Below are 25,430 nucleotides of genomic sequence, written 5' to 3'. Positions count from 1 at the left end.
GAAAGGTTGGCTGCATGGATTCCTGCGCAGGCACAAAAACAGCTTATTTTTCGCTCTCCAACGTATTTTAACGTATTTTAATAGAGCAATGAGTTCACAAAAGAAAATGGTAAAAATGTTTTTAGATTTACTTAAGCAAGAGTATGAGAAACACAAATTTCCACCACCTACTTTACAGAATATTGATTTATATTTACCTAAGTTTAATCTTTTTTTTGAAGTGAAAACTTCTTTAGAATCGTTGGGAGTGATTTGAGACTCGATGAAACGAAAAAGCGACACCACTCTTGGCTACGAAGCGTTATATGTTGATATACGTATATGTGTGTGGCTGCGTACTGCTGAGCCACGCTAGTATAGTGAGTATTGTAGTATGTATACTACACTGCCTATTACTTGCTTTGGTGTTTAGTTCAAGCCTCATACGTATGTATGCTAGTACGTATGTGTGCGCGCCTGCGTATTACGGAGCCACGGTGAGCGAGAAGGCATTATGTATACCTATACTACGCTAGCTAATACTTGCTTAGATCAAGCGTCCTACGAATGTTTGTGTGTATGTTAGTACGTCTGTGTAATATACGCGTTACGACGCTCATAATAGCAACCGCGTGTGCTGTATTGCGTCCGTATTTTTATATTCGTAAATATTTTCATTTTTAAATATTTACCGCAATTGCAGGCGGTGTTGCAATATAACACAATCAAAATGACGGTGCTCGTATTGTAACTCCACAGATAGATCTGAATGCACAGCAACTAGAATCACTGGCTGTTCAGTTCTCTAAAGTGGAAGAAATATGTGCATGCGAAATCAGATTGAGCAATGGAAAAACAGTTTTAATTGTGGCATTTTATATTTCACCGAATCAAGCAATAAATAGCATCACGGAATTCATTCACGAAAATTTAATAAAGTATACACCAGAAGTATCGCGGATACTTAGAAAAGAGTACGATAAAGTTCCAATGATTTTAAGTGGCGATTTTAACGTAAATTTTGGATTGGACACAGCGGTTCCTTTAATTGACTTTCTCAATTCAACATTCAATTTAAAAATGTGTAACAATCGCACTGAATCGACAACACGATCAAAAACAACAATTGACGCGGTATTTCAAAGATATGTTGACAACATCGAAACCAAAGCATTTGTATCATATTTTAGCTATCATAAGCCACTCGTATCATTTGTTGAAATTGAAAACATTGAGGATGAATAATAATAAAATGAAGAAAATAAAATATGAACTTTATAGCAATATTATAATGAACCTATAATTATCCCGCTCCTAATGCTGCTTTCGTCTCATTCTCTCTCAGTTTGTTTTACGGAAGGTTTCACTTCTATCGCGTCTGACCGTTAGACTGGTATTTTTTTCAAATAGTCAACCAAGAAAGTCATTAATTAAAATAAAAAAAATATATGAATAAATTCAATGTCTTCTTATTAACTCTTACAATTGTTTTTGGTGATTTTATCTAGAGGCCCACTTTACCCGAATACCCTGGGCTATTTATAAGGTGGTTTCAGTTTTTCTATTGTATATTATCAGACGAAAACGATTATATTAGCGTGTATTTTGCAATAAAATGTAAAGATAATCAATATCTGTTAGAAAGAAAAAATATCGTTTTCCCATTACGATTATTTTGGCAGAAATTAATATCAAGGTAAAATGGTGCCTACAAAATGGTGCTTACAATACGCGCTGTGTAATTTGTTAGTTTGTATTTTTACAAAATGAGCTCCGTGTATGAAAAACGATTTGAAACAGTTTTTAGGGTGTACGCACCCGAAAGGTATAAAAATGTCACGGCCATCCGCAGCAAAATATGGTATACCGAAGTTAAAAGAGTTCCTCGCACGAGGTCCAAAAAGAAATGCTTCTCCAAAGCAAGATCAACTGATCAGCGATTTGTTTGCGACAAAAGGTCTGTTCATGAAGCAAATAGTTTGTAACAATTGTTACAAATTATCACGTTTGGGGTATTCATGTACCCAAAAAACTTGCAAAGTGGGGAAAAGTGAGATAGAAAATGACATTTCAGTTATTTGCTTTTTTGTTTTTTTTGTAATTCAATACGAGGTAGCTCAAGTGATCAAATCATTTTTAATTTTCGTGAGTTTTCCTGCCAACAATTTAATCAGCTGTTCGTAAAACTTGCAAATCGTTACTGGTTTTGTGTTCATGTACTTTTTTTTGATATTTTTCTCTTTGAGAGAGAGTTCTCGGAAATTAATTTACTGACAAGTTACTGGATAATTTTTACATGAACAAACCTAAAGCCGAACTTAGCGTTGTGTGAAATTGAAGTAGTTTTAAGCAAAAATGGTGTTAATGTATCCAAAGACGAGATTCGAGGAAATTTACGTACAGAAGACGTCAAATTCCGGACCGCATTGAAAAAACCACTTCTCATTATCACACATTGAAAAAAGACTTGCATGGACTGAAGAAAATTCAGAACGGAAATTAGCAAACGTAATATCCACGGATGAATCTTCATTTTGAACGAATAGTTGCATACGTTGGTCTGGCGTACCGTTGATAATCAACAACTTCAACGAACTGCTAAGCATCCAGTTAAGGTTTGTGTTTGGGGCTGCTTCTCCGAAAAAAGATGTTTATTTGTGTTTACCGTCAATTTGAATGCAGTTTTGAAGAATACAATTTGCCGTCAGTTGCAAAGAAGCTTAAAAGAACTAGCCTATCTTGGGGTTTACAAAAAGGCAACGATCCCAAGTATCGTAGCGGAATGTGTGTAGAGTGGAAACAGTAAAATGGCACTGAAATTTCGGATTGACCTATGAAGGTCGCCTGAAGCAAGCCTTATTGAATATGTTTGGGCAATAGTTAGGCAAAAATTTGAAGGAAAACAAAATGGACGATGAAACGATTATCAAGGCTAATTCGGCGTATTTGAAGCCGATTCCGGGTATATTCAGAAACGCATTATAAATGCGCAGTAATTGCAGCGCTGGCAGCACTGCCAATGTGACAAGTGTTGCAATTGATAGATTGGCAGTATTAAAATTTTTCCTGCAAATAATGCGCGACGTTTGATACAAAAATGGCGTTTTCGAACGCGATGCATTTGCAGTACTGCCATATTTGCATTTCTGAACGCATTGCCAACACTGCAAAAGTACGTTGCGCATTATAATGCGTTATTGAATATACCCTACCTCATCAACATTCGCAGAAATTAAAATAAATAAGGGCAACCCTCAACTACATAAAGATCTCGACTCGGGATCACGCGACATGCCAATTGCTTATGTGCGAAACATGGAAACTCCAAGTTAAGATTGGTCTTGTGATTTGTTAATGGTATCCCTGAAAGTCAGATGCAGCGAAATAGCAGCCTTCTGAACTCGAATGCCAATTCCGGTGAAATCATCGGGATTCGCTCTTTAAAAACATACTCTTTTAGTAAATCTCGTATAATGACTCCCTGACTGAGTAAATCTCCCCATATTGAGATGAACAAATAAAATAGATTCATCCAATGCGGCCAAGTCGCTCTGAAGTTCTTGCATCGCAATGTCAATTACTTCCACTGCGCGCTTGATATTGCCAAGTGCTCAAACGTGTTCCTGAGCGCGGTTCACTTAAAAAGAGAGAGTTTGGACGGCAACGACGTAACATGTGCGGTAGCTGTTAATTTTTTCGTATACGACCAATTCAATCTCATTTTTTGCCGACCGCTGGCATCTCCCTTCCCAAGAATGATAGAAACAAGATTCCGCCCATCAGAGAGTGCGTGACGTCGTATTAGCTGAGTTGTGAAGTGTTGCCAATCATTTGCTATTCGCAGTAAATTTGGTGCTTTTTTATACCCAAAATGCGAAAATTTTTAAGTTTGGTGTTTGTTTCTTTTCTTTTCCATAGACCAAAATGGGCCGTGGGACTGTATTGAGAAAAAAATCCTATCGCGAAATTGGCAAACTTGTCGATAAATCATGGTCCAGCGTTCGAAACATCGTTATGTATTATTGCAATCCTGGCAAAATAGCTCCGGAGAGCAGATCTGGCCGCCCAAAGAAATTAACCGAACGACAGGAGCGAATCGTGGTGTCCACGGTGGCACAAAAACCAAAAACTTCGGCTGTCAAATTATGCGAGAGCCTGAAAAATTCATTTGAAAACAATTTCAACCCCTAAACTGTTCGGAATACCCCATATAAGGCTGGGTATCATGGCCGAATTCCTCCACGCAAATCCTTCATTTCGAAGGTAAAGAACAAAAAGAGGCTAGAATTTGATAAACAGCATTTAAATGAGCCCGACGCTTTTTGGAGCATATCAAAATTCAATTTATTTGGGTCAGATGGAGCACAAAAGATTTGGCGGGAGCCAAATAAAGAGTTTCAAGAGAACAACCTGCTCAAAACACTTAAACACGGTGGAGGAAATGTGATGGTCTGGTGTTGGAAAGCTCGTGTTCATAGATGAGACTATGGATACGCATGTGTATCGCGACATTCTTAAAGAAACTTTAAGTCCAAGTGTCGAAAAACTGGACCTTAAAGGGACAACTTAATGTTCCAATGTCCATGATGACCCAAAACATTCGTCTTATCTTGTGCAGGAGTGGTTGATATGCCATTGCAAACAGCTTAAAACACCCCCCAATCGCCGGACTTCAATCCTATTGGGCATGTGTGGCATCTTCTGGAACGGAGGTTACGATCTCACCACATAACGTCAAAGGATTCTCTAAAAGAGGCAATAATTACTGAATGGAATAAAATAACACCTTCCGAAACTTCAAATCTGGTAAATAGTATGAAGAGACGTTTGCTGGCCGGAATTCAGTCTAAAGTAAGACACACAAAGTATTAGCGCGTTACAGCTGCAATGGAGCAAGCTGATTACGCTACCTGTGTCAATACTTTTTTATGTGAATTTGTGTCTTATTTTATCTTTCAAGGTTGAGCTTGTAAACTTGAGTGGAAATTATTTTTTTTTTGTTCAGATACGTAATAAATAAATGCTTTTAGAAAATACCTCTAATACCGTCGGAGGGAAGTGTACATAACTGTAATAAAACACATATCGTTGCATTATATTTTTTATCTCATACTACAAATTTAATGAGTTCATATAATAAATAATTACATCAGATTTTTACAAAGGGATAACAAATGAGATTCAATAAATAAACTTGAGTTGAAAGAATAAGTCGTAAAATAATTAATATTACAACTATCGTTTGTTATGGAGTAGTAAGAGTACCAATACTTTTACAAAAGATGATATATGTGGTAAAAGTATATACATATACATACATACATATGCAAACATTCAATACAATGACAATTCTTAATTTCTCTAGAAAAATTCATAATGAGAAGATTTCCATACTCATGGAAATAATGGAAAATCGCTATTTTGACTAATATCATTTTTAATTAGATTTAATTTAATTTTAAGCTTAGTCCTCTTCATTTTATTTGTTCGAAGGGTGACGACGATTATTTTTAAAAAATTACTTACAAAGTAAAATGTAAGCTCTGACTCAGAGAACCAAGTGGTGCTTTCGAGTTACGAGTGGATGTTGAAGGCTGTGTGTTGCGATAATGATTGCATTACTGTTGTTTTTCTATGTAAACCTCTTTAAAATACAATTCAATTTAACCGAAGTTCTCGAAATGATGTATGAAGTATGGAAGTTTGCGCGTTTTATTCACCTCATCACAGGCGGACATTATACTCTTGGTGAGTGGCCTTGGGCCGCATGAAAAAACGCCAATTTTCGATACCTAGTTGGGAAGAAATTAAAAAATGATTAATAATGAATTCCGCAGTTATGAATAGTACGTAGGTAATAATTATTGAACAAATGTGGCATTTAAAACTTCATCAGTTTTCGGCAGGGCTCTCTGCCAAGATCTGGTGTCTTGATTTTTTTCCTATAAAATCATCATCTACAGTTGTAGCACCTAGTCCTGAACACTATTCTGCGGAAAAAATGCAATCATTTTGAGAAGATTTTTATAGGTGTGGACAAGATCAGATCGTTAACTGGCTTGCAGCGAATTTGAGTTGAGAAGGTGTGCTCAATAGCATACCGTTATTCGGCTCTGATCGAATTTGACAGAATCAGCTGATGGGCTGATGTAACAGGGGATGTGCTTGCAAAAAATCTGAGATTGTGTTGGTGGTACGAGGGGTGCCTTTTATATTTCGGGATTAGAGAACAAAAACAAATTTTAATCATCGAAAATCACTTTATTGTTTTTCAAAAAATTCTCCATGAAGATCTATACACTTTTGCATGCGTTTGAACCAATTGTCGAAGCACTTTTGCCACTCTGAATGAGGTACCTCCAAAACATGCATTCTGAATGCCGCAACCGCTTCTTCAGGTGTCGAAAAACGTTGACCTCTCAGTTTGTTTTTTACGTACGGGAATAAAAAGAAGTCATTCGGTGCCAAGTCAGGACTATACGGCGGATGACCCATTAATTCGTTGTTTTGGGTGCTCAAAAATGCAGTTGTTTGAGCCGAAGTGTGAGAGCTCGCATTGTCCTGGTGAAGAGTGATCCGTCTTTGGCGATTGGTTTTCCTAATTTCTTGGAAGACAACTGGCAAACAAATGGTTGTGTACCACTCAGAGTTTACTGTTCTGCGTTGTTCTAGTGGTACGGTTGCGACATGTCCAGTTTTTCCGAAAAAACAGGCGACCATTTGCTTGGAAGTGCTTCGTGCGCGAACATCTTTTGTTGGATTTGGATTTTCATCTTGAAACACCCATACAGTCGACTGCTGTTTACTTTCGGGCTCATACGCGTAAATCCATGATTCATCACCTGTCGCGATGTCATAGACGTGTTTCGAAGTCCCGCGATCGTATTTTTTGAGCATTTCCTTCGACCAATCGACACGAGCCTTTTTTTGAGCGATTGACAAATTGTGTGGGATCCAACGCGAACAAAGTTTTTTGACAGTCAAATGTTTATGCAATATTGAATGTATGCTGGTCCCACTAATGCCTAAGATTGTCTCAATCTCACGATAGGTCGCATAACGATCTTGCAATATCAGTTCGCGCACAGCATCAATGGTTTTCGGAATAACAACTGATTTTGGACGACCTTCACGAAATTCGTCTTGGAGTGAACTACGACCACGATTGAATTCACCATACCATCGATAAACACTCGTCCTTGATGGAGCTTCATCGCCAAAAAATGAATTAAGTTCATCCATGCAATGTTGCTGAGTTAATCCACGTCGAAAGTTGTAAAAAATAATCGCACGAAAATGTTCGCGATTTAATTCCATTTTTGGACCGAGATGAATCTTTTAAGTTACTGTAACCAACACAAATAGCGCTGGTATTTCAAAACGTTCTGAGTACGTAAAAGCCAAAAAATGTCAAACTTTGCGATACAGCTGTCAGTTGCCAGATTGCAACACCAGGGCTGCCAAGTCCCGAAATATAAAAGGCACCCCTCGTATATGAAAAAAATTAACACAATGCCACTTCCTTGCCATCCGAACAAGGAATGATTGGACGAATACATGTAAAATGATCGTGCAGAATGTGGCTGCCGAATCCCTTGAGACGTGGCAGTCGAAGTTCTCCTTACAATTTTCTTTTTTACCATAGTTAATGAGCAAACCTTGTAAATCCAGCATCCTTGGACGTACCAGGGGTCATAAAAGCGGTTTGTTTGTTTATGATAAAACTGAGATTGTGTTGGTGATAAACGAAAAAATCAACGCGTTCACGTTATTTCATTGCCGGCTGCACAACGACTGATTGGACGCGTGTGTGAAAACGTGTGTAATGAGCAAGCAAAATACTGTTGCGATTCCCCGATGATGTGGCAGCCGATGCTATTCTCACAATTTTGTTTTTCATAGCTGATGATTAAACCTGGTAATCTATCTTCCTTGAGTCGGTACCATACGTACGCCCACATTCACACTAAGTTACTGTGGCCACCTTATGCCAGGTATTCTTTAAGAAACTTGATCATACCAAACTCTGTTGTTAATGCATAGTTTATGGATTTGTAGCGAATAACTAACGGAGCATTAGACCCACTATAGAATTCGTATTTATATTAGAAAAACTTATAGATATCCTATCTTTCTATTAATTTTAATTTCTTAAGCTTTACCGATTTGTAAAGTTTCTCGTGACTCGATGGTTATATAGAAAACCTTCTGGACTCTTATTGAATTTTAGGCTTTCGAATTATTTCTAGTAATATATTTTCCGCAAAGATGGAGTGTTGTCTTGCTCTCGAGCGTAGAGTGAAAATATCTTATTGCACGTTTCGAATAAATCTCGAGTTAAAGACCTCTAAAACCTCTTTCGACGAACTCAACTTAATCTGAACTCTGCTAAAGCCGGTGGAAACTGTCGAGCATTATTGAAGAGGTCCAACAGCCATGCCGTCAAATCCGGTATTTGGGAGGAACGTGTTGAAAGAGAGGCAAGTGATAAGGTGGTTGGAGCCAAATGAAGTTCCATTGCATGCGGGGCATTAAATGGATTTATAGAAATATATGGACCATAATCTCTTTACAGTATTCAGAATAAAGCTGCATCTATATTAAAGAGAGCATGAGCTGGAAGAAAGTTCGATAAGGTGCTGCAAAACCAAGAACCGGGCACATGATTACCTAGATTGGATATAGCAAAGTTGTTTGTTATTTTTTCAAGACCAATGGCCAAAACGAACTAAAAAAAAATTTATTGAGAATACTCTCCAAAAATTTTGTGTTATTTGGAATCGACTTGTCCCCGAGTTCAGTGTAAAACTCCACTTTCGAGCAATGTCGGCAAATGACCTCAAGGGCGCGACCGTGAGATATTGGCAAAGTTTTCAAACACTGAAGTTAAACCAATGTTGAGACTCAATCATTTGGCATCCTTTGTTCATTTCAACTACATTTTGAGGGTTGATGATAAAATATTACTGAGAGTTATCGTCGGTTTCTGCTTTGGCCATGGTTCATGTGAAATGGTTAAATAAAATGGATCCAAAATAAAATCAGGGAATATTGGAACTGTACAAACGGCCTTAATCACGCCAAAAAGTTTCTGAGCTTTAATATCAACACAGCAAAATATGCTCTAACCTTAGATAAAAAGGGCCTTAGATTACTCTGTGGAGCACTTATACGCCACTTTGCCTGCAATAAACATTTCACTACTATATGACTATCTGGGACTAGTTTGTGCAGGTTCTGCAGCGATGAAGAGAAATCCATAGAACATTTAATCACTAATTGTGAAGCGTTAGGTCACAGGAGACACAGAATCCTGGGCTCGTACCAACTAGAGGATGAAGACTTACAAATGCTCCCTAAGGAGCTGGTTCGATTCCTCGCAATACTAAATAATTAAAATTAAGCATTTAGGGGCGCATAATAGATCAATCTGGTCGCAGTGCATAAGGAAATTTATATTAATTCTAATCATTTAGTACGTGTTCGCAACCCGTGTGGAGTTGCTTGATCTCCCATCGGGCACGTCCCAGATGGTGGATAGGGAACACCTGACATCACACGAGTGGCCTTCCCTGATGGGGTGGGTTCAACACTCGTTTGATTACTCAAAGTTGGCATATAATCAGGGTGCCATCCGCGAACCAAACTGGCTAGGGAGGAGTCCCGACTAAAAACGATCCTTGGTAATGGACAACACAGAGGATATTACTCCAGGTGGAATTGACACAAGTGGCAATGCACCCGCTTCGGCGGCAGGGGCATGTATTCTGGAGGCTCCACTATATCGTGGCTTACTTCTTCTATCCTATTTTGCATCCCATTGCGGTTTAAATTTAGAGCTGTCGTTGACTTTTAAAAAAATGTGATTGGGAATATGAAGAGGATAGGTTATTGTTATCACTGCGACTGAAAAACATCAAGTGATGGTAAAAATTGTTTCTGAATATATTTCTGCCATTAAGAAACCTCTCATGAAAGACCATCTGCCGTTCGAAGGCGGTATAAGACTGAAGATCTAACTAACCTACCAGCGGAGTTGGTCAGCAAAGCACCTAACAAATGATTGATGCGCCAGTTATATCGTTCATGTGGTGTTAGAGTATAATAACTAACACAGAAAAAAGAAGTCCAGTTTTTTATCTGCCAGTCCTTTTTCTATACTCGACAGAACCAATTTCTTTTGCACCAACCATTGAATTGCCGACTCATTCGGACGATTATTTCCATAAAAAATCACGAATTTTGCTATGTGTTATTCTAAAAGATCGACTATTTTCCTAATAAGTTTCAATAATTTTAATGAGTTGCTTTATAAAATGTAAAATTGTACATCTGTTTACTTGACAAATGCCAACGATGATATAAAAATAAATAGGTAACGTCTAGGAATTATTCATTACTGTCGTCTAGGCATCCCGTTTGAAAGACCTTCTTTTTAACGATATCATGTGGAATGAGTTAGTCACCAAACAACTAAATAACACTCGTGTTTGATATTGGCTTTTTATACTTACATATGAATGCTTTTTTTGCACGAATTTCAAAAAGCTTGACATATCAGGCCGACCGAAATGATTTACTGCCTTGAGACCCGTGAAAATTGACGTTTTCGATAGACGCTGGAAGTGATTCTCGCAAATATACTGTAAAAACCAAATGAAAAATATGTGAAGGTCTCATTAAGGATTATTACTAAAGCCTCGCAACTAACTCACCAGCATAGTGGTTCTCAGATCGAATTTGTGGAAAAATTGTGTTATAAAAATGTGTATTTCCAACACATTTGTGACATCCTTCTTCTCCACATCGCGTAATACATCAATGAACCATTCGAAATGTTTATGCGAAGGGCAAATCCAAAGGAAGTATACTTTCTTGCACGCTACACCCGAGTATCGATTCGTGCTCGTACCGAACACAAGGTCGTTCAGCATAGATGCATACGGCGTGACACCGATGCCACCGCCTACCATTACCGCTACCTCGAACTTGTACCAGTCCTGATTGCCACCGCCAAAGGGGCCTTCAATACGTATTTTTGGTTGATCTTCCGGATTGTAATTACAAGGATCAAAGTAATTACGCAGTTTCCAAGTCCAAGGGCCCTGCGCTTTTATATGACAACTAAGGAAATTTTCATGAGGCGCCGAAGTCAACGTGAAGCTGTGCATTTCGTGTGGCCGAAAAGCAGTGCAAGATAAGCGCACCCACTGACCCGAGAGATACTTAAGATTAGGTGGACGATAGAACTTAATTTTGATGACGTCTGATGGTAGTAGATCAGTCTCTATAACGTCCAATGCCATATATTTGGTGCGTAGAGAGACGATCTTGTCAAGCGTATAAATAATACCAGGCCCCAGGAAGAACATCCAGAAGCGTGGAGGCCCGGTGATGCGCGCCAAGCCGTGGATGAGTGAAAGCAAATACAGTCCAACGTATAATTGATGAGTGTTCCAGAAAAATTTGTAGGCCTTTTTGCGCACAGTTGGATGCGCAAAAACGAAAATGATACACATGACAATAAATAGTAGAACGCCAGTGATGCCTGGAAATACAAACATTGGGTCGAAATATAAATATTGGCTTGAAAACATTTTGCTCGTTTACTGCAGGATAATCATAATCCATCAAATTTGATTTTAGATAATTATTTGCAAAATTACCACTTTCGATTATGTTCTCTAAAAAGTCCAAGGAGATATCTATTAATAGTAGCTAATTAGATGAAAATGTGTCGTTACTTTTACTTGGAGAGACATCATAAATTTAAAATTTTGAAGCCATTCTTCTCGAAATTTCTCGATTTTTTTGATTTTGTCTCGCTTTGCTGAATATGTCTGAAAGCTTACCGGTAACTGTCTGGAACAGCCAGAAAGAGATGTCTGGTTTATAGTCGGAGGCGAAGTGTACCTCACGCGTAAGGCACCGTAAATTCTCATGGGATTGCGTGGAGACGTGATAAAAATTAACTATGTGGCCAATGGTGTGCAGCACCGAGAAAAAGAGTGCAGTACAAGCTGCGATTTTGTGGAATTGTATGTGCGCATCGAGCGGAATGTACTGCTGTATGGGAAACTCCTTCAACTTGGTAATGAGGTTTCTGAAAGGACACAATTTTTATAAGATTTTCTATATAAAAATCGATATTAAACATGTAAATTTCCAGTCGTCGAAACTCACCTAGACATTGTGAGCAACAGTAAGGAATAGCAGAAAGACAACGAAGCCGCTGAGCCACGCGTTATGGCAATACCCACGCCCATAATGTGTCGCAGATCCGTGTGCTCTGCCATGAAGGAGTAATCTGTAAGAATTTACATTAATTATAATATTGTCTTCACCCATTCAGTTCATTATCTACTCACGTATGAAACGCTCTACGAACAACACAATCGTAATGACGTAAAAAAGAAATAAATAAAATATATTTTGTCTGTTCTCTTCCAAGAATGTTATATAGCTATCCCACTTCTCTTGCATCCAATGTCTCGGTTTCTCCTGCATTGGCTCGATATTGAATGAAGTCATGCGCGCCACATTTGTTGAGGTGTCAAGGAAATTCTGTTTTGCACCTTTGCAGTCCAAGCCGATTGCTACAAAATCGCCCTTATATTCTTTCATCATTAACTTGAAATCCTGGTATGTCAAGTGATTTTTGTGCTCAAGTCCCACGTCTTGGAACATGCCATCAATTAGTTCGGTTACTTGATCATCACCCAAGCTGGTAGTGCGCGCCATCTCCACTAACGAGCGCATCATTTCGCTCAACTCGCCCTTATCGATTACACCATTGCGATCATTGTCGCACATATCGAAGATAATTCGCAGCTTATCGTCCGTCTTGCCGCGCGAGAACAATACAACAGTCTCAAGAAACTCCTGAAAGCTTATGCGCCCATCTTGATCTTTATCAACAATATTAAACATCTTGCGTACGAACATATCGTTCGGTTTCATGCCTAATGCAGCTGCAAATTCCGCCTTCGAGAGACTGGTGCGCATAACAGTCATTACTTCTCCATCAGTGGAGGCGTCGGAGCGGCGTCGCCGTTCGCCCGGTCGTAAGCCAAATGTTAGCGCATATGCTTCGCGGAAGAAGTACTCCAGTCGTTTCTGGCGCCTTTCTCGGGTTTCAGCGCGTGCTAGCATGATCTCGCGGTTCACTTCTACCAATGTCATTTCCTTTTTATGCAGAAAGAGAAAGTCTTCCAGCTTCTTAACAAACTTACGTCTCGCGCCATAGGATTCCAATTCTAGCACCAAATCATGGTCGTTGGGTACACGCAGTAATATGTATGGCTTTTTCTTTATATGATTTGTTGACGATTCTTCCACTGTCACCACATCCACATTCTTCAAACTGAAAGAGCGTAACTTCTCGCCCTTCCTATCCACAGTGTAGATAGCCGCCTCCGGTCCAAATTTTACAGTCACCAATCGTTTGTGATTCGCGTGCAACCATTCACGTGCCAACATCTTATCAACAGAACCTTTATTTTGTGCTGAACGCAAAGCTTCTTGACGTATCTTTAGTTTACGCCGTTTGCTATTCTGCAATTTTACTACGCAGTAGCCAGCGCCAGCGCATAGTATGGGCACAAATCCGAGAAATACGCATGCGTAAATAAACATTAACTCCGAGCCGGAGAAGTAATCGTAGCCCTCAAGGTATTGGCAAGGTTCCAATTCCGAAGCATTCAACTGCATGGGCTGTGGGCAGGGGTCACCTTCGCGCCACATGAATACATCGTGTTGTATGTCGGAATCGTTGATGTCTGTGCTATTTACTATAACGTCCCACATGGTTATCTTGCGCAAATCTTCGATTTCTTCTCGTGTAAAAATACCATTTCGTTCGTTTTCGAACCAAAATCGATCAGCGTCTCGTAAACGCTCGAATTGTTCCTTTATTATAACTGTGAAGAACTCGCCAGGTTGGCCGTACGACTCGAGCATGCCTCCAACATAGACGTCCACGTCATCCAGACGACTGTTGTAGGCAGAGATCAGCATTCTGGAAAGGTTTGAGTTTTTCTATTAGAAAAGTTCTTGCGATTTAGTCCAATAATAGTGAAAGTATATTCAATAATAATAATAATTAGTTGATAGTTTGAATAATAACGATTACTTTAGCTACAAATGGGTATTAGGTTAGAGTAGACGGTCTTCTCAAATGGCTAGAGTGATACCCAAGCCAACTAACTAACACTATTTTTACTTCTAACAGTATCTTAAACACTTCGTCAATCACTCCAATCACATTTTAATTGCCCTGTACTTTAGTGGTTCAAAATCACGTTTGTCCTTGTAAGTAGATCTTTCAAGGGAAATTTGTAATTTTGGTACCATTGGGCTCGTAAAACTAGCATACAACTTTATTTTATGCATCTAAGATTTCCACTATATATTACAGTCACATATCCATACATAGATTCTTCATTATCTGTTGAATTCCTTAGAATCAGTATCTGTTTATTTTCCAAATCGGTCTGTTTTTATATTTACGTTTTAATATCCTGTAGCATAAAATTTAGGAGGATTGACTGAGATTTCTGGAACAATCTTTTAACTGATACAACCTATGAAAATTATTTTCAATATTGAGTCTAGAATCTAGTTCCTCTTCTAGGTATAATAGGATCAAACCTAGCTCGTGTTGAAGCTCAAGGTGATTTTTAAAATTTGTACTATACTCACTTTAGGTTAGGTTAGGTTGAAGCGGCTGTCCATTATGGGGCACACGCAGGCTCGTAGGCCATTGTGCTGCCGCGCGAGGAACTTGTCTTTATCTCTCCTAAAGCCAGGGTGTATTTTCAAAAATTTGAGAAGATTCCTGATTTCCACACTACTCAGATGTTCCAATTCATCAAGAAATTGTCTAAAGTGAGATATCTATATCTGGATAGAGTAGGACAGTGGCGTAGAAGGTGCGAGATCGCCTCTTCCTCATCTGCATAGACAGCTTCTACTGAAGTCATGTGTTTGCACGGGCATTCTCTGGACGTGTCTGCCTATTAGGTGTTGCCTATTAGACGTTATAAGGGGAATCAATGTGCTAAGACTTGCTTACTTATTTGGACTTAGCAGAGATTATGTGTGTTTAGCACTAAGAGTCGTCCACAATTATCGGTTACTTCTGGTGGGTTCGTTATGCCACATTTCATTCTTCAAAAAGAAGTAGCTTACAAGCCTGTAATGGTATGCCTATGACATTATCTGTGTACTCATCAGTCAACTTCAGTCAAGCCGCGAAGGAAATCATTCAGCCATCCCGTTAAGAGATGTGCCGCATTTCTTGGCTACCGCGGAGGTTTCGACTACTTTTTGAGGGATTTTATCGCCGCCTGTCTACCAGTAAAAATGTATATATCATCGCCAGCTATCCCATCACACTATACCAGTGTCGCGGCTTTTAGTATTGCCCTCATTTTAGCCTGAAAGACACTGCAGTAGTCGGGAAGCCGAAAATTAAAGTAGATCTCCAGATGTTCGGAATATACACCCACCATCCCCCACCCTGCCCTCGAGCTTTAAGCTATCCGTGTATACATAGACGAACTCGCCTTTTCTTACATCGTCCCGTTACCACTCTTTCCTTTAAGTTAGGAGGGTCGTAAACGTTGTAATTATACGCACCTTAACAAATCGGGATTTTTCTCAAACAGTTCTGGATTGATTTCCTTCCAATCATTACGTCGAGGTAGCCCAAAAGCTTCACGCGCCGTATTGTAGTCCGGCAGACCATTATCACGTCCACGCATGATATTCAAAGCACCCAAGTCGCGACGCGTGAACTCCATGGGTCCGAACAGCTTATCACGCACATCTGTGCACAGCACAGGATCTTCACGTTCCGCAATTTGTGATGCCATACCCAGTAGCACCTCTTCGAGCGTGGTATCTGTGAAGAAATCCTGGAGGAAGAAAAATCTATAAGAACCAATTTAAAATACCCCTTAGTAAGTAACTTACGCTCGAGTCCCACCAAGTGGAACATAATCGTATTGCTGGATAACCCATAGGTGTTTTCTTATAATTACATTTGGCGTCGCGACGATAAATACCAGGTGGTATCATTGTATGCCCGAAACGAAATGCAGCCGCTTGGAAAATATGACCAACACCGGGATGTATCTCTTGCTTGTAACCTTCGTAGGGGTTTACACCGGATCCGAGAAAAGCTGGTAAGTACTCATACATAATAATGTTTTGTAAACTTGCGATGACCATATGACGGGCACGCTGAAAAATATCCTCGTCACTCCAATCGGAATGGACTCGCTTGATGCGTTGCGCGAGGGTATTGTGCCAACGTAGAAATAGTATGGCAAAGGAGAGTATAGCGGGATTTTGATTTGTTCGCGGGTCACCAAGCACTGAGGAGTAAACAAAACGCCGAAATGAAAAAATGAGCACTTATTTGCTTAAAACCGGAAACAAACTTACAAAATAAACGCTCTGGACTTAGCATCTTCATCACGTTTGGCGCTGGATTGTTGAAGAGGGGCACACGCATTGTATTCTTAATTGGCATTTTGCCACCTTTTTCCGTCAGAAGAGTGCCATTGTGAAACGACCGCATAGCATTGAGCCACGCCTCCGAGGTGCTGTAAATGAAACTGCCATCAATCCAAGCAGTCATTTGATTTATCTGTGAAGTGTAGGCAATTTTTGGTTGGGGGTAAAATAAAGTTCAAACGCAAAAATGCTTAAATATCTGTTTATTTCTTACATTTCTGCGCACACAAACTTACCTGTTCACGTGGTGCATTCGGGCTCTGTCCTGTATCACGATCGTATGCAGCGCGATGGAACGGTATATAACGGTCCCCGCGGCATTCACGATCGTACATTTCATCACATTTTTCTATTTCAATACGATGCATTTCAATGGGGCAACCCGATTCGGAAGCCATCACAATTTCATTGGCCACCACTTGACCAAAAAACGCCAAAAAGGCTGTGCGATTGTGCTTGGACGCTAAACCATCTCGGCCGCCCATGAATAATCGGCTCAGTCGACGCGTGGACGGACGATTTGAACCGGCCATAGCGTAGACCCCATCGGAATACGAAGGAGGCGCCTTCCGCACCAAGTGACTATCTGCAAAAATGAAATAAAATTAATGGAAATTATAGAAATAAAGTTGTCAGCATAAGAGACACAGAGGTTAGAAATTAATGAAAAAAAATTGACAACATTTTATAGATCATCTCACAGTAAAATGTAGTAAAGTAGATTGTTTGCGTGTAAATATCTACTAAAAATTACGCTGACGACATCTACTGGGCCGAAATAAATTCTTGGCTTGGCTTTGTTGTCAATCTCTATTAAGATCTGGATCTGGAATCGTATGCTCTTTTATTATGCATTTAATTGGATCGGAGTATAGCTAGATAGAAAATTGGATGTAGCAGAACAATGCACCACTGTGAGCTAAAAGGCCTTTTGTATGCCGCAATGAGATCATTAGGCTGATAGCTAAAATCTTCATAAGAAATGAATTCCTTCCACTTACAGTTTTGAATGCACAAGAGATGAAGTGATTCAATTTCTTTCTGGTTAAGACCCTGACTCTATATACGAGCATTTACTGTAAATAACTGATGTAAGTATTTATGACTATTTAACATAATGTCTTATCAACCCAACAACAACATTACTTCGCCTGCCTGAGACTTCTACTTGTAGTTCTTTAGCATTTACACTGTTATATATGTATAAGAACTATCTTCAACAATGGTAAAATTGCCTCAAAATTTATCGCCAGTGTGATGATAAAAATAGACTAGCTTTTATTAATGAACTGTCTATACGTTTTCAAACCGTCAAATGTACCTCAGAATCCGATTGATTTAGCTACAAATAAGTGTATGCGCGTCCTCTACGTCACCTGGATTATCTGCCTGTTGTTGAGACACCACCAGATCAATAACAGTAATAGCTGCAAAAAATACTATCAACCAGATACCAGCTATCGATGCTAACAATAAATTTATTGCAAACTTGACCTTCTAAATAATTGGATAGTCAACAAGTCCCATAACAAACTAATAAGCCGCAGGGTAATAAGAAGCTATAGCCAAGCAAACGCAAAAACAATCATAATTAGACGCCTTCATTGCCAATGTCATGAACAGAATAAAAAGCCATGGTTATCATCATCATCATATTATTAGGATGCTTTGCATGATTGAATGCTGTTTAAAAATTTCCGATCACGACACATCAACTAGAAAAGAGATATAAAAGTCCAGGACAGAATCAATATTATTACATAATTTAATTTTATGCTTTCTAAAGTACATTCAATGATTTCCAAGTGACTATTGGAAAAGGTGTGGACGGTAAAATTAAATTTATTTTTTAATTTAGGCTTTTGGATCACTTCTGTGTTATCAAAGCGAAGTTGGTCACTATTAAAGCAGCAGTAGATGGGCTGGGTGCTAGTGTGGTATCTTTTAAGAATATAAACTTTTACCAAGTTGTAACTTAACTTTAAACTTAACTTCGTAAACTTTGGAATTTAACTTTAAATTTAATTTGGTATAAGTTTATGTCGTTTTGTCGCAAGACATCCCTTTCGGCACTAGGCGGGACTGCTGATGGCTGACGAGCTGGTTGGTTGTCTCATGCAATGTAAGGCAAGGTTTTCTCTGGTTATCTGCGGTGATCTTGAGGAGGTTGACCTCTTGAGCCAAGAAGCACCATTATATTCAAAGCTCTGGAATGTAACAGGATAGATAGTCAAGGAGGAAAGAAGAGAAGTAACAGAAACAATGAGATAGGATAAAATAGAACTTTCAAGATTCTTTGGCAAATCTGAAAATTTCTCCAGTTTGAGAGAACTAATATTACTCATTCTCAAGAAATCGGAACCCGAAATTCGTAGCCTTGCTCTAGCAAATGCAGGATACCCACAGAGAAAATGCTCAGTGCTCTCCGCCTTCTCATGCAAATCGGGTCCTCAATGCTTCCGATTCCTATGTTGACCTCATGGATTGTGTGCTGTAACAATATCGACCATCAACCGAACATATTTTCTTCCAAGTTTTAGATGAAAGATCGACAGTTTTCTGTTCGGGCTTGCCACAAAACCCGTTGCAGTTATGCAGCGTTCCAGATCGGATCATCGCTTTTTATGTAAATTGCATACATGATCGATGATCCAATTCATGATTGCTGCAGAACTGATTCCGATTATTGGCTCTGGTCCCTGTGGGGTAACCGCTGATCCACAGTTAGCCAATTCATCGGCAATTTCATTCTCTTGAACACCGCAATGTTCTAGAACCCTTATAAGCATACACTTATTCTGTCTTGCAACAGAATTAAGCTTCTTCTTACATTTTTGAACAATCTTTGAGGTTAGCTCTAGGCTTTCAGTGCAGCCTGACTGTTCACTAAAGATTCAAATCTGTTTCTCTCGACCCACCTATGACATATCCTTAACTCTTCTCTTCTCATATCACATATCATGCCGTAGACTGGACGATATAGCAAAGTGTCGTAGTTTTATGGCGGTACACAGAGAATACAGGATTTAAAAACCCTGCGATTTCGGATTATTAAAACGATTTCTATGAATATCTCGTCTCCAATACCAACCAGTGGGTGCAAAAAAAATCGGATTAATTGTGTTCGAGCATAAGTATTTCTTTTTAAGTTTGAAAAATAATATTATGATAATATACAAATTGGCCCATAAACAGATTTTTCAGAGTATCTCCTCCCAACGTGTGCAGATTTTCCAAAAACATTTACTTTTGATTGGTTTACACATAAACTGAGTATGAACCAAATTGAACCGTACACGATTTTTCGTAATATTTTCATATCATGGCCCAATATACTTATATTTGGAAACCTTCTCACAACAGCTCTTTAAAATTTGAACGCCTTCGAATGAACGGTTTTGTAAACTATAAACTACAAATAAACTTTCACATTTTTATTCATATATTTTATGGACGTGTCTGTCTAAGCGTGCCCCTTCTTTCCTTTCATTGCAGCCATTTAACCTTCCCTCACGTAGTCCCTGTAATGGCTTTCTGTTTGCGGTAGTTAGTTTTCTTAATTTCTTCTTTAACTTATCATAATCAATTGCTTTTAAAGCTCACTTAGCGTTAAATGTACACGTGAAAAGCTAAGTTTGCTTTCATTGATTTCTAATAAAAAGCAGTGTTAAAGAATGTATGTAGTAAAAGTAAACTCAATGAGGATGTGAACTCACAGCAGCGAGAAAGCTGACAACTAAACCCTTTGAAGGTGTTAAGAAGTATTTAAAAGTCCATTAGTCGACCGGCGATGCCTAATGAAGTGATCGCAAAGCAAATTCTTGTCACGATCTACTAATAAGCATATTTTTTACTGTACACCAGCCACGCTCCACACGAATATGCAAATCAGTTAAGTCGCAGCATGTGGACTGCTTTGTATGAAGCATCAATCAGCTATGTAAAGTTAAGATTTTTTACATTAAAGTGAATTTAAATAATATAATATGTAGCTGGGTGTAATAAGTGCAAGCGTAGCTAGAAAGGGAACTCGGGTCAACGTCACGGCCTGTTGCTGGAATGTTTCATAGTTCATATGAAGTTACGAAATTGCAAATTTAGAACGTGTCTCGTCTACCAGATGTGTATTGCCAACTGTTTTTACTTACAAACATACATATCTCTGTATATAGGTTAACGCATTGGACATAATATATTTTATATATTTTTACTCACCAACAGATCCCCAGTCTGGATGCGCTAAATTGTTATACCAGCCATCGTAGCGTTGTTTTTCTGTTAAACTGTACATTTTATCTGAAAGTGAAAAGGAAAATTTATTATTTCATTTATGTGTATCGTAAATATATAATAAATATAGTAATTTACAGGGTTTGATTGAAACGTAATGAGCCTTCCCGCGCGGAGCGTCTGCCAAGCGATCAACCGAATCGGGTGGAGGGGGAAAATGATCGTTGGACCTTCCCCTTCCACTAGAAACCGGTCCCAGTTCGCTGGCAACAGCGGTGCAGTCAACATCGCTCCGTACGTGAAAGCTATTTTAAAAGTGTGTTCGGATTTTGCAGTGGCGAAAATGCGGCGATCGTTGGAGCAACGTTACTCGATCAAATTTTTCGTAAAGCTAAACAAAACGAGTACCGAAACCATTGGGCTACTCAAGGAGGCTTACGGGGCCCAACCTCTGTCCAGTGCCCAGGTAAAACGGTGGCACAAGTCGTTCAAGGAAGGCCGGGAGGCGCATGTCGAAATCCAAGGTCAAAACTATGCTGATCATCTTTTTCGACTCTCGACGCATCGTCCACAAGGAGTTTGTACCTCCAGGAAGCACTGTAAACGCGGCATTTTACAAAGAAGTGCTCCTTCAGCTGAAAAACCGCGTCGCCCGGGTTCGGCCCCACCTCGTCAACAATCGGACCCTTCATCACGACAATGCGCCGGCGCACACCGCCTTCCTCTGCACCTCTGCATTGGCCAAGATGGGGGTTCCGGTGCTTCCCCACCCTCCATACAGCCCAGACCTATCCCCTCCGGACTTCTTCTTGTTCCCGCGCCTGCAAAGAAAGCTGAAGGGGAGGCGTTTCGACTCCATCGAGGCGACCCAAAAAACTGTTTCCTGCAGTGGAAGGACCGCTACCAGCGGTGTATTGACGCTCAAGGGCCCTATTTTGAAGAATATTAGTTGTATAAGCCAAAAGGTTTAATAAAACTGCTTAAAAAAATAAGGCTCATTACCCTGTATATAAAATGATTGTAGATTTACAATCCATTGGGAGTTTTTTTAGTTGCATGAGGACTACCGATATCGATAACTACATACCATATGGTTTGACAGTTGGGTATGGTATACTGTGTTGACATTTCTGTTCAGTAGGGTTTGGCAAGTTATCATGAATCGTTTATCGACAGAAAAATGCTTCCAAATTGTGGAAATTTAATTTTTCATGACAAAAAAAATCTGTTCGCGAAGATCATAATTTCTCTCAAAATGAGGAAGGAGCTGCCGTTACAGTTCATGGCGAGCGCAATCGAGCCATGCTGACTGAATTTTTATTTCCAAAAATTAGTCCGCTATATATCGACGACATTTGGTTCCAAGAAGACGGCGCAACTTGCCATATACTTGCAGCTTAACAACTGTCTTTTTCAATATTCAAGGCACCATTGACGCCATTCGGCCAGATTTAGTGAAAAATGTAGTCAAAAATTAGACTGATCGAATGGACCATTCAATTTGTAGCTGTGGTGGACATATGGCGGATATCATATGCAAAAAATAAATGCCATGAAATTATCTACCAGATTAAAATTATAAAAATCCTTCCAACAATATTTCTGTTTTGCATTACCATTTTAATTTCTTAAGCTTTTAAAAAACACCCTATACAAGGTGGCGCAAAATTGATCACTTTATCGTAAGATTTATAATTTTTCCAAATGGCGTCGTACGTCAATCGTATATATACAAACAGACAAGCAAACACCCAAACTAAAGTTTTTTGTTTAAGTAAACAAGTTATTCAAAAACAAAATTGGATGATTAATTTTGTGCCACTTTGTACTTTACAGAGGTTGGCTTATGATAACATCTTCAGTGTAATTATAGGCTAATTCAAAAAGTTTTTTCTAATAGCGATCGCTTTCGGCAGGAAAAAGCTTCTCATAAAGAAGATCTGTCGTACAGAGACTATTTTAATTTTTGTTACCACTTCTAATCTTTTTTTTAATAGTCAATAAATTCAATTCCGCGTCGTTTCATATATGAAATAACCCGAAAGACGGTGAACTGTACTTGATCAGGGTGAAGTCAGGGGAATCCGCGGAGGAAGACTGAAACAGTTGAGACATACGAATCGATTGCAAGAATTGGAGGGCGAAAGGCCAATCGGTGTATTACATTAGGTTTGAAATTTACTATATTCACAAAATTTAAATGGATACGTGTCCTTTGATATGCAGGTTAAGTTTAGTTGATGTGAACCAACTTTTATGTGAAAAAAGTTATAATATTGTGAGAGTAACTTCGGCAGTAAAGTCCTCTCTCGACGAACAAAACTAACACTCTATAAGGCTCTCATCATGCCCGTCCTAACGCATGGCGCAGAAGCGTAGACGATGGCAACATCCGATGAAGCGACGCTTGGAGTGTTTGAGAGAAAGATTCTGCACATGATTTTTGGACTTTTGCACGTTGGCAACGGCGAATATCGCAGGCGATGGAACGATGAACTGTATGAGCTTTACGACGACATAGACATAGCGCAGCAAATAAAGATTCAGCCTCGTTGGCTGGGTCATGTCGTCCGAATGGATACAAACGTTCCGGCTTTGAAAGTATTCGATGCGGTACCAGCTGGTAGTAGCAGAGGAAGAGGAAGGCCTCCTCTGCATTGGAAAGATCAGGTGGAGAAGGACTTGGCTTCACTTGGTGTGTCCAATTGGCGCCGGTTAGCACGAGAAAGAAACGACTGGCGCGCTTTGTTTAACTCGGCCAAAATCGCGTAAGCGGTTATCGCGCCAATTAAAAAGAAGAAAAACTTCGGCTGCCATGCGATCCGAGTAAAAATTCAAAAATTAAGATTCAAATGAAATCAGCAAACATCGAAAAACAAAAATATTAAAAGCAAAAGCCACAATTCTAAAGTTATATGGAAAAATTACAGTTTTTGAATATAAGATAAAAAATGTGCAACAAAAAGAAATTTGTAAATCGAGTAAATATGCTTGCTATTATTAAAGAAAACTTTTATTTTCTTACAGCTTAGTAATTAAAAAAATTGTAAAATATCGCAAGGAGACCAAAATTGTATTATTTTCTGACTTAGCTTGCCATCTGCAACCCCATCCGCATTTTCTCGCTGAAAAAACAGTATTATAATATAATTAAATTCAAAATTTTTCTCTTATTTGAACATAAATTCCTGCAAATTAAGTAGAGGGGGCTTCAATAGGTGCGCTTCAACTTTTTTCCGATAGGGAGGGCGAACGACGCAATATTTTTTATTTTTCATATTTTTTATATTGTCATTTGTAAACTTCATTAGTATACATTTCATCATGGACTCTACACACTTGCAAATCGTGCAAATTTTTTATGAAAATAATCGTTCTGTTTTTCAATTGGCGCGGGTCGATTTTGGCGCCCTGTGGCAGCCATTTTGTTTTGGTGACATCTGTGAAATCTTTTGTTTATTATTCAGTTGTTTATGCCAAATCATCATGGCAAGTTACACGATTGAACAGCACGTTCAAATGATAACACTTTATTATCAAAATGAGTGTTCATTAACGCAAACGTTGCGCGCATTGCGCCCATTTTTCGGTAGACGTGGTGGCCCTTCCAATTTCTTATGGCCCATATTGAACCATACGGATCTAAACGACATGTGGTTCCAGCAGGACGTCGCTACGTGCCACACAGCAAACACCATTTTATTCCATTTCAACATCTACCCGCCCTTATTGAAAAGCCCTATATATCACGGCATTAAAGTAAATACGAACTGTTTTCGTTAGTTATTTTTGGCTCCTTATTTCCTGGATCCTAACATTTCATCTTTTAGCTGTTTATCAGTGCTCAAAATACTCAAACGAGTTCCTGGGTGCGCTCTCACATAAAATAAGAGGGTTCTAGTCATCTATGGCTCAGACCAAGGATGATATATTAGATTACCAGGTATGGTAAAAAAAGAAATTGTGTGAATAGCTTCGACTGTCACGTCACCGGGGACGAGACAGCAGAATTCTGAGAGCTCATTTCAACCGTATTCCCACACTCGTCCAATCAGTTGTTGTTCGATGGCAACGAAGTAACATGAGCGGGGACTTGCTTATTTTTTTCCTATCCAAAACAATCTCAGTTTTTTCGTCAATAAACCACTGTTATGACCCTGGTTACGTCAGGATATCAGCTGATTCTTTCAAATTCGCTGAGAGCCGGTTAACGGTCAGATATTGCCACACTTTTTGAATTGCTTTTCTCCATAGTTCAGACGACAACAAAGTAACATCAGTAATGGTTGCACTAATTTTTTTTCTTATGTCACGAACACAATCTCAGTTTTTTCTTAAACAAACCGCTGTCAGAAAATCAGCTGATTATTTCAAATTCGCTGAGAGCCGGTTAACGGTCTGATAATAGCCACACCTCTGCATTCTTTTCACCATGTAATGAAGTGCTTAAACAGCCGTTTTGTAGCTTTTCATGATTATGGTGTACATTTTTATTAACGATCTTAGAGTTTTGTTTTCAAGTTTATATTAATTTAATTTTCAAACTGTCAGCATTAAATCTCTTGTTTCAAACTAATAAAATGAATGAAAGAAAATGCAAATTCAATTAGCACCTAATTACAAATTTTATATTTTTATGACTATCATATTTTTCTAATGTAAGGGCATTGCAGTCGGAGATCAGGAGATTTTCAAGAAGT

General features: G+C 39.0%; 1 protein-coding gene across 4 annotated transcripts in view; it reads right to left on the bottom strand.

The window, feature by feature from the left end:
- Positions 1–5,104: 5,104 nt before the first annotated feature.
- Positions 5,105–25,430, bottom strand: part of LOC128865277 (dual oxidase) — an 80,444-nt gene continuing 60,118 nt past the window's right edge. For all 4 annotated transcript variants that reach the window (XM_054105442.1, XM_054105441.1, XM_054105439.1 and 1 more), the window contains 11 exons: positions 20,716–20,796; positions 16,737–17,086; positions 16,429–16,633; positions 15,955–16,358; positions 15,619–15,896; positions 12,348–13,996; positions 12,163–12,286; positions 11,832–12,082; positions 10,695–11,527; positions 10,494–10,622; positions 5,105–5,771 (listed from right to left, as the gene is read on the bottom strand). In XM_054105442.1, coding sequence (XP_053961417.1) covers positions 5,643–5,771; positions 10,494–10,622; positions 10,695–11,527; positions 11,832–12,082; positions 12,163–12,286; positions 12,348–13,996; positions 15,619–15,896; positions 15,955–16,358; positions 16,429–16,633; positions 16,737–17,086; positions 20,716–20,796 — 4,433 coding nt within the window. In that variant the 3' untranslated portion in view covers positions 5,105–5,642. The remainder of the gene's footprint in view (positions 5,772–10,493; positions 10,623–10,694; positions 11,528–11,831; positions 12,083–12,162; positions 12,287–12,347; positions 13,997–15,618; positions 15,897–15,954; positions 16,359–16,428; positions 16,634–16,736; positions 17,087–20,715; positions 20,797–25,430) is intronic.

The sequence above is a fragment of the Anastrepha ludens genome, chromosome 5, assembly GCF_028408465.1.
Source record: "Anastrepha ludens isolate Willacy chromosome 5, idAnaLude1.1, whole genome shotgun sequence".
NCBI lineage: Eukaryota > Metazoa > Arthropoda > Insecta > Diptera > Tephritidae > Anastrepha > Anastrepha ludens.
The sequence above is the reverse complement of the archived record's forward strand: the minus strand, read 5'-3'. Positions and strand labels throughout refer to the sequence as shown.